Raw genomic sequence first — 10,599 nt, 5'->3', positions numbered from 1 at the left:
TTAGGGGCAATTTTAATGTTACTGGGGCCGAGATTCCAAGGTTCAAGGTGTGTGTGAGTCACGAGAATGCGAGGCCCTTATCGAAAGAGAAACCTCTATACTCTATAGTGTCAAATTTGATGGTACACAATTGGAGTGGTAATAGTGCTCTAATAAATCCCGCAACCCCGACGAGAAGGAAATGGCGGAGGAATATATAGTATGTCAAAACTTCTAATTAGTAATAAACACCTTTGCTAGACTCAAACTAATATGGACGGTGATGAGTCTATAAACAAAAAATCACAAATCACCCATCAAATAATGCAAAATCAAAAGGTTACACATTCAGACCAGCATGAAATCAAACTAGACAGGATATGAGGACCCACACCAACAAAAAAAAAGGGAAAAAAAAAAACATCTGACTAATATAGTTGAACTGTACTGGTATTCGATTTGGGACACGTGATGCGTTTTGTTATTACTTCCAATCTTGCTTTCTCCCCTCACATCTTGCAATCATAAAATTACTCTATAAAATCATAAATAAATTAGTATAAATAAATAATCTAAATTTAGTATCTATAAATTTAGGAATTTATGGATTATGTAGAAAATAAATAAATTAGTATAATGATCTAATTGGGTTTAGTTAGATAGATGTGATGAGGTACTTGGTGTTTAAGATCTTTTATCCATCTGTTGTAAGGCTAATGTCTGGTCCTGGTTTTCCCATATTAATAAGACATCCTAACAACAAAAGCACCAATTATATATATGAATGAAGTACTTTTAGGGCCACTCATATTATAAATCTTACCAAATTATGATTAAAAAAGGCCGTGTTATCATAATCGACCCGTCAATGGTCAGCCCCTTTAGAAGTTCCTGCCTGTCCTTCATATTCTCCTTGTACAATTCTTGCATTTTACATAACCAATTTTAGTCATATTCATTTCTAATCAGAAGAAAATGACAAATTAAAGAAAAAAAATTATAAAAAAACTATGATAATGACTTGTTACCAAATTTGCAAATCTAAGGAGGGGAAGCAGTTTAGCCCAAGTGGACCATTTGTGGCCCTTGATGCTAAGCCTGACCCTGCCCAATAGGCCTGTTCAGTAATCCAAGAGTCATGCCTAATTCCGGCCCAATCGGCTTGTTCAGTAATCCAAGAGTCATACCTAATTCCGGCCCAATCTGCGCGACTACCTTAATGCTGAGATTTTTATTCTTTTGTTCCACTGCTTAGTGCTTACAGTGGAACCTTCCCTCTTATCAAAAATGATAAAGTTCCCAAGTGAAATATTTGGACAGTGTATGGCAAGCATTTATTGGATGATGTGGCTTTCAATGGCCCTCGCTATGATGTCACCACACTCAATAAATACATGTCACGCACTACTAGGATGCTTCTGGGATCCCTAACTTTGTTGCCCTCTTATTCTGCACCAAAAAAAAAAAAAAAAAAGACCGTTGAACAATTTTGTGCTTGAAGAGCCAAGCAAGCAGCCCGGCTACCTAATTTTGGTCTGTGTCTTTTGTAGTATTGGAATCCGATCATGTCGATCGTATTAATACAAAGCAGAACCCAACAAGATTCCTACATAAATACATTCTCCCACGTTTTAGTCGCCCTTGGAAAATAACCTACCACATACAGACATTATACATGATACATGATACAACTAATCAGACCGTTACTGCCCAATCATTCAAGTCTTCCTACTAAAGAAGGGACAATGTGTTCCTTTCTGTCAATCCACCAATTCCCTATCTGACACGTGTCAGCCACCCACTTGTGAATGGAGATTTGTTGAGTGTTTTGTTTTAATTGCTTGATTCTACTATGGGTTCCACCTCAAAAATGTGTTGATTCATGTTACTACATTAAAATCGCTTTATATTCATATTCTATGCATGGAGCGAATGTGTGTGGAGGGGGAAAAAAATGAGATTGTGTGTAAAACTAGTGTTACGGGTATCTTATGATGATAGCCAAGTTTGGGTTATGGAGTTTGTTTTCATTGTTGTTGTTTCCTAACAGGTGGTATTAGAGCGAGATTGTTTAGCTTAAAAGTGGATTGTACATGTGTGACTCTTGGACCTGTTGGGTGAGTTTAACCCCAACCCACAAATGAGGGGAAGATTATTGATAAAAGTCTAACATTGCTAAAATAAATATCTAATAGACAAATTATTATAGGTCAGTGATTTCCTCGACTTAGTTATAAAAACATGTCACTATGACCAAATTTAAGAGTATGGAAAAAATAATATTGTCCAATTATAACCTGCCACATACCAATCAATTAATCAATAGGTTAAATGTCTAATTTTTGCCCATGCAGGGTGTTTGGTAAATTCTTCAATTAGGGAGGAGGGTATGGAGGGTGGTTGTGAGTAGATTGGTTGTTCACCCTTTGTTATTGACCTCTTATTAACAAAAAAATGTAATAATCACTTACCAAATACCAAGCATTGATGGCAATTAATAAATAAATTAGTAATAATTAATCATTTATTTATTTTCTAGACGTGCCCTTTTGCAGGACACTCTGTTTTTTTTTTCCTTTGGATGGAAAATTTCAGCATAGACAGCAATTGTGGTCAAGTTATTCTAGAAGCTTTTCTGTATGCCTTCTAAAAAAAATCAAATTATGTAAGTGTATTTGTTCGGTTGGTAGTGGTCCAATTATGACATATAGCCGCCTTAATTGTCATTAAAAACGTAGCTTATCCCAAATTATAAAAATAATCATTCCAATTAATTCCTTGAGTTTAACTCTCACATGTTTTCTGAACTTAATCATGGTTAATTCATTATCATATAAATGATTGCATTTATGACTAGGTGGGCATTACAACATTAACCCAACCATAGCCCCACATCGTTCGTTGATATAGTGAGTGTTTGATTTATATGAAGCTTCGCATTACTCCAAGCTAACGGATTTTGGAAGTGATGGTGAGTTTTTTCCTTGAGCCTCCCTCATGTCACTTTAAAGTAAAAAAAAAAAAAAAAAAAACTATTGAAGTCATGCGACACTCTTAACTCTCAAGGGGCAGGGAAAGGTAAGATGAACACACAAGTTTTTTTTGTTATGTATTGATTAAAGTCAACAAGAATCAAGTTCAGAAGTCCTTATATTCCTAACTAATATGAAGACATTGAACTTGACATACATGATTATATATCAGAGTGTTTTTTTTGTGTGTATTTATAATTCATTACTGTAACCTATATATATATATATATATAGCTTTTGTGGAGTAGTAGGTAGTGAATGAACCATAAGTTCTCAGCTTTCATACACAATTGCAAGTTCTTAGTTGTCAAAAGATGACTTCGAAGAAGCTAATGAGATTGAAATCTATCATCACAAGCTGCTACAAGACTGAAAATCCTTCTTCGGAATCCAAAAATGAAGTTCAGAACAACAATTCCTTTCAAAGGCTATCACTCTCTGATGTTAGCAAGCACAGCTCCCCGCTCTCCATAGACGATATCTCGAATTCTTTCGCTGGTTCCAAGCTTCATGCATTCACTTTCGCGGAGCTGAGAGTGATGACGAGTAATTTCTCGCGAAGTAATCTGCTCGGTGAAGGGGGATTCGGACCAGTGTACAAGGGATTTGTTGATGACAAGATTAGGCCTGGCTTGGAGGCTCAATCGGTCGCGGTTAAGTCTCTGAACTTGGATGGAATGCAGGGACATAAGGAGTGGATGGTTAGTCTCAATTCTTATATATATATATATATATATATATATATACCTTATATGGATTTATTCTTGTGTCCAAACTTAAGCATTTTGAAAAATCGATCACAATTGCAGGCAGAGATAATATTTCTTGGACAATTAAGGCATCCCCATCTAGTTAAATTGATTGGATATTGTTGGGAAGAAGAGGAAAGATTACTGGTTTATGAATACATGGCCAGAGGAAGCTTGGAGAATCAACTCTTCAGAAGTATGTCACTTTTTGTTCTATTTTTTTGGGTTCTGAATATATGAAATTTTAGTGTCATTCATTCATTGGCAGCCTTGCTTTGTTTGCGTATTGCAGGATATACAGCGACATTGCCATGGTCGACGAGGATGAAAATTGCATTGGGAGCTGCCAAGGGCCTTGCCTTCCTCCATGAAACTGATAAACCAGTAATATACAGGGATTTTAAGTCTTCAAACATCTTATTAGACTCTGTAAGTACTTAATTTATCGGCTTCGATTCATGTTTGAACTTGGAAGATTTTCAACTGCGATATTGAACAAATTCTAATTTCTTCTTTGAAGGATTACACTGCCAAAATATCAGATTTTGGTCTCGCAAAGGACGGTCCAGAAGGCGAAGAAACACACGTCACAACGCGTGTAATGGGCACGCAGGGTTATGCTGCTCCTGAATATATCATGACTGGTAATGTTAATCAAATTCAAAAAATCTGATTATTCTTCATCTTAATTACAACTTGAAACCCTAATTCAATTGAATTTACTGATTGCAGGTCACTTGACAACAATGAGCGATGTCTACAGTTTTGGAGTAGTTCTGCTAGAGCTTTTAACAGGTAAACGGTCCATGGATAACATCCGGCCCGGGAGAGAGAAGAGCCTTGTGGAATGGGCAAGGCCTCTATTGAGAGACCCGCAAAAGCTTAACAGGGTTATAGACCCAAGACTGGAAGGCCAATTTCCCAGCAAAGGAGCTCAAAAGGCAATTGCACTGGCTTACAAATGCTTGAGCCATCAACCAAAGCCTAGACCTGCAATGAGTGATGTGGTCAAGATATTGGAACTTCTGCAGGGCTATGATGATTCATTTTCTGGACCATTTGTATATGTAGTGCCCAAGGAAACTGAGAGCAGAGAATGTTTTACAAAAGAGAGACTAAAATGTGAAGGAGACAGGGATGAGAGCCCGCGCCGGAACCGTCCTGGTTGGAGACATAGGATCCACTTACCTCTCTCTCTGGTTCCTAATTCAGATCCTGCATTGCATGAGAAATTTGGAGGTGGCTTGGCCTCTCCCAAACGACCGAGGAAGTAACATCATTGGTACATACACAGTGAGATGGGTAATGCAATTTTTGGTCACTAAAATAGTTAATCGTGTTCAATTCGGTCGCCATATGTTCCAACGTTTCAAATTGAAAATTGTTCCCAAGTGTACACTCTGACAGATTTTCAACTATTCGGGTAGTACAACCTTTGATGTGGCATAAAAAATCAATAAAACGAATCTACCCCGAATAGTGAGAAATCTGTCTATATGTGCATATTGGAACAATTTTCTACTTTTGTATTCCCAAATTGAAACGTCTGAACATTCGGCGATTGAGTTGAAAATTGACAATATTTTCAATAAATTAACAAAAGTTGCATTAGCCCCCGCAATGAGATCTTAGTGATCTTATTTTTGGAAAGTTTTTGAAATTAGTACTATTTTGTTAATGCTAGAGAGAACATAATCAAGAAGCAATTGTACTTGATTTGTTCCTTTGATTCTTCTCAAGATCAAAATTTCCTTAAGAGGAAGCATTAGACAAGTTGTATTACAACTTTCATAATTGTATAAAAGCACAGAAATTCCAACATTATTTTTTATTTTGATAGATTTTCGACTATTTGGGTAGTTAAACTGTTGATGTGACATAAAAAATCAATAGAACGAATCTGTCCTAAACAGTGAGAAATCTGTTTGTATGTGCATATTAGAACAATTTTTTACTTTTGTGTTCCCAAATTAGAACGTCTGAACATTCGGTGATTGAGTTGAAAATTGACAATATTGTCAATAAATTAACAACAGTTGCATTACCCCTACAATGAGATCTTAATGATCTCATTTTTGGAGAGTTTGTGAAATTAGTACTAGTTTGTTAATGCTACAGAGAACATAATCAAGAAGCAATTGTACTTGAATTGTTCCTTTGATTCTTCTCAAGATCAAAATTTCCTTAAGAGGAAGCATTAGACAAGTTGTATTACAACTTTTTGATAATTGTATAAAAGCACAGAAATTCCGACGTTATTTTTTATTTTTCTTGAAGGAATGGGAGTCTAGAGGATGATGCAAGCATAGTTTGAAAATGTTTGATGTTGTTGTATTCAATTGCTTGCTTTTCCGTGCAATTCTATCCTAACAAACGAATAGACAGGAGCCTAACTTTAATGCTGTACTTAAAGAAAAGTACACGAAAATCATCAAATTCAAATGGAGAATATTGTGAATTTCGACAAATGATCAACAACTCTTCAATTTCTATCAGTACACAGTATTGGCTTATCAAAAAAAAAATTGTACACAATATTGTGCAGTTTGGCAGTGAACAAAAGTAGTAGTTTCTTTATGGTTTAGCTGAAAAACAAAAAATAATAATAATAATAATAACTGATATTGTTCGTTTTGGGCGACAAACCCCACACGGATTTATTTGTTTCGTTCGGTCGGTTTTTTGTGTTTTTCAATCAGTCCTTACTAACATATATTTGACGGCAACCAATTAAAGGATGAGTTCAATTTGCCTGGGTGGTTTTTTTTTTTTTTTTTTTGGTACGGTCTCTGTTACGTCCGTGTTTTGGTTGTGTGGGATTTGAGACATTTGGTGATACTGTGATTGTTAAGGGGCTATTTTTGGATTGGACTACACGATAAGATGTCGGATTCAGGGGCCCATTGTGATTAAATTTAGGGCTTTACTGGCCCATTTAATCTCTAGGGGAATTGAATTACAGAATTAGAGAAGTTAATAGGAAGCACAATGTTAGAAATCTCAAAATTTGATCCCAAAAGTCCCATAAATCTATGTGATATTAAAATAACAATTGATTAAAGATACACATGTAGGACTCACTTCACATTCAACACTCCACGTTAAATGAGGGTTTTTTAGGATCACTTTTTGAGGATCTCAAGCATTATCCTAATAGGAAAGCCATCAAGAAGACACTTCAAAAAGAAAGAGAAGAAACATTCATAGTGCAAGTCAATTTCAACACCTCCAATGCATTACTTTTTACTAAGTTTATTACATATAAACTAATATAACACTCTTTAAATAATTTTCAAAATGCTGTGACGGTTTGGTTTAATAGCATTTATGTTGTCAAAAATATTGTGACAAATTACATAAATTGGCAGTGAAGAGTGAAGAGTGAAGACAAGTGAATGGTATCTTTAGAATACGACTTAAAAAAAGGAGGGTTATTTTCGGTATTTGGAGGTTAAGAATCTCAAATGCTACAATGAGAAATAATTTTCGAAATGTTATTGAAATGCTACGTTTGTGGTTCTTCAAATATTATTTCAAATACTCGTTTGACTAGTAACATATATGCTACTTCAAAATGGTTTCCGGAGCCAAAATTTGGTACTTTAAGCAACAAAGGAAAATGACCTAATTTGTATTGTAATGTAAGTCTAGTAATGATTGAGCACCAAAGGACCAAGGGGAAAGTAGGTTTGATTTGGTTGAACTGCTACTCTTAAAACTAATGTATTTTAGCTAATCATATTTAGTAATATTTAACTAACACAAGTCATGCCAATACTTTTGGGAATTATTTGAGATCAAGAATGAATTGGCATGAACTGGCATATATCAACTTGACTTGGCAATGGACCTACTGGACTTTAAATACATGGGCACCTACTGTAACAATGACTGGACCTCATGAAGTTGGAACCAACCTTTTCAAGTCCTGACCCAACACTACCCAGATATTATTCAGGCTCCCTTTGGAGTTTGGATCCTCCTTCAGTGCTGTCAAGAAGCAGAGCAAATTGAGTAATGCAACAGAGAATGGAATAAGATAGAAGACTTGGGCAATTATCATTCTGTGTTACTGGCAAAAAACCAAAATCCAACCTTGCAACATTGAAGATTCGCCACATATTGATGTTGTTTTATGTTGATACTGTTTGGTTTGAACCCTTTTCAGTATAAACTTCTGTACAGAGAATGGAGTTATTGTCAGTACTTGTAAAAATCTCTCACATCGCTTGAGTTAACACAAGTAATGTAATGTGATTTATAAGAAAAGTATTGCTTCCTCTCCCTCAACTGAGACTTTTTTCTTAAGCATAAGTGTGACCAGGAAGAACAAAGTGGTGCGAACTTAATGTATATACGGAAACCTGTGAATCCAAAACGGACAATATCTTGATCTGAGTGTGCTTATTCCATTCACAAGAAATTAGATACTTCCCTTCTCCAAGATGTGACCATGTCAACACTCTGTTGCCATTTTCTACATCTAAGTGAGTTGAGTTGAATTTGAATTTGAGTGCGCAAATAGAAAGATTAATTACCAACAAGACTCGAATCAACCACAAGAAAAAAGGTAATTCAGAGAAGAAACTTATTGGATTCAGTCATACTCTCAGAAAGAGTAGCATTACATTAAGCCAAAACTAAGCTTGATCATAAACATCTGCACACGTTAAACTTTCCCGAAACTACAGCGTTTTGCATTTTTCTGAGATCATCAAGAGTTTCTACTCACTTTGATAAACTTGAAAAGCAACTTCGGGATCGAACAAGGGACGGTGGCGGAGACTGGAAAATGAATCCCTTCTTTTTCTTCGGAGAATCCAGAGTACGCCGAACCAGATGCTTCATAGCGGAGATTAGATCCTCGGTAGGATTACTCGGAGGAGTTGAAGATCGGAATTGTTTACAGAACTTCATGTGCCGATTCAACGCTTCATCAGGACTGATAACTCTATTTGACCTGGATGCCTCGTCTTTGACTGCCTCGGAACAGAGTCCACAAATCCAACGGCCGTCAAATCTCTCGAGGATCCGAGCAATGTACGCCGGCGTGCACTCCTCCGTCAATCCGCAGCACTCGCACTTCGCGAACTCGAGCTCACTAGCTTGCGAGCTTCGCTTGATAGCCAGCGATGGCTTCGACAGCGAGTCCAGGCTTGCAATTGCCTTTGCCTCATTCAAGACAGTCGCAGCCATTGAAAGCAAGAGATCTGCACAGAATCATAATAAAAAGGTGTGAGCCGGTTATGAATATGGAAACCTAAATTAATATTGAATTCGAATTTTGAATTTGATCCAAAATTTTACCGTTTCCCTCTGATCACTCTTCTTTCTATATAAGGAGAGGAAACGAACTGTTTCGATAGAAAAATTAGGATATCAGGGAATCTCTTTATGTCCTTCCCTCAATCGCCTTCTTCGACTTTATAGTCACCAATGAAACCAATCTGGAGCTTCATTTGCATTGCAAAAGCTTCAGTTGGCCTCGATCTTCGAAATCATGTGAAACTCATAGAAGATGTCCCGTGACAGGTCGTCTCTGCTCGAGAGATTTGTCTTTTTCTCTCGCTAACTTTCCTGTAACGTAGAAACTGCAGGAGCGGAGCAGTGAAGGTGGAAGTCGTTTTGAGGTTCTTTATCAACGAAGACAAATGCACCAATCATTGGTGGTTTGGGGCAGTGTGATATTTGTTTATTAACGAAGACCCTTTTTCGACCTTTCAAGATACGAAATTACACGTGGCATTGAATGATTCGGCTAATTTTATGTAGTGTTGAAACGTCTTTGCTCACGAAGTCACGATGATCAGGTTTTATGGTTTGGTTTGGTGGTTTGGTTGGCAGGTGATTATGACCTTTAATTGCTGAAAAGACATTGATCGACAGCCGTTAGAATAGAAGACTGAAGAGAATGAGGGGTTAAGAGTGTTTTTCACCCTTATATTTGGAAAGATACAAAAAATAAATAAAATAATTTGTTAATTATCATAAAGAAAAATAAAATAAAATTGGGGTTTAAATTTACTATTTATAATGGCAAAATAGATTTTTTTTAACTTATAAATAACTTATTTTATCTATTTATTCCTCTCCAAATGATTCTATTTTGAAAAAGAATTATTGTAACCAAAAATTGATAGACTATTCCCTCTAATCCACTCTAAATCTCTTTTTTTTAATATTTAAACAAAATTTAAGAGAGAACTCATTTTTCTTCTCTTCCATTTTCCAAATCTCTCAATTTTCAAATCCGTTCTTAGTCAATCGTTATGTTACTAATTTAGCGTGGAGCAAAATTTCCCAATTTAGATTGTGCATATTGTTTTGTGTAGGGCCCGTTTTAGAAAGTGGTGGGGGGGACTGGGAAGCGAACAAAATTACAGAAAGCACGAATTGCTCGTCGCTTATGTTGCTTGACATCTTTTGTCTTTATCTGAAACTTACACTGTCTGCCAAGATCTGGATCGGAGAAAAAGACAGAGAAGGCCTTGTGGTGCTTTTCGTGACTAGGTGATAATCCTAACCCAAATATAGTAGGATGCTTGGAATTGGGCCCTGTTGGAAATCTGTGGGCTAGGCCTACATAGCTACTTGTTTTGTCTTGTTGTTTAGTATTGGACTTTGCAAGTTTGAGTGGAGAATTGGAATTATTAAAGATTGGAACTAGCATTTGGTTCAAGTCGTTTGTCAATTTTGTTTTATTTTCTTTGTTTTGGATTTTGATGGTCAGTACAAATGTTTGTAGTTGGATGTTAATTTGACTTTTGTGATAATTAAATGAACGAGTCAAATAATTTGGGCGTGATGTAGCATAAGAGCAATTACAATGAGAGTTTCTT

At 36.2% G+C, this 10,599-nt stretch overlaps 2 protein-coding genes across 2 annotated transcripts; one reads left to right on the top strand and one right to left on the bottom strand.

Annotated features, from left to right (window-relative positions):
* The first annotated feature begins 3,129 nt into the window (after positions 1–3,129).
* On the top strand, positions 3,130–5,371 carry LOC120006598 (probable serine/threonine-protein kinase PBL12). Its single transcript, XM_038856682.1, has 5 exons — positions 3,130–3,712; positions 3,821–3,956; positions 4,053–4,189; positions 4,281–4,404; positions 4,493–5,371. Exons 1-5 carry the CDS (start codon positions 3,326–3,328, stop codon positions 5,032–5,034), a joined length of 1,326 nt encoding a protein of 441 aa, XP_038712610.1. The 5' UTR covers positions 3,130–3,325; the 3' UTR covers positions 5,035–5,371.
* A 2,958-nt stretch (positions 5,372–8,329) lies between these two features.
* LOC120006599 lies at positions 8,330–9,416 on the bottom strand. The gene is made up of 2 exons (XM_038856684.1): positions 9,068–9,416; positions 8,330–8,970 (listed from the first exon to the last, which is right to left on the bottom strand). The coding sequence occupies exon 2, from the start codon at positions 8,954–8,956 to the stop codon at positions 8,489–8,491; it is 468 nt and encodes a 155-aa protein (XP_038712612.1). The 5' UTR covers positions 8,957–8,970; positions 9,068–9,416; the 3' UTR covers positions 8,330–8,488.
* Between the last annotated feature and the right edge of the window lie 1,183 nt (positions 9,417–10,599).

The sequence above is a fragment of the Tripterygium wilfordii genome, chromosome 9 (assembly GCF_013401445.1).
Source record: "Tripterygium wilfordii isolate XIE 37 chromosome 9, ASM1340144v1, whole genome shotgun sequence".
Taxonomy (NCBI): Eukaryota; Viridiplantae; Streptophyta; class Magnoliopsida; order Celastrales; family Celastraceae; genus Tripterygium; species Tripterygium wilfordii.
This window is presented reverse-complemented; position numbering and strand designations above follow the sequence as displayed.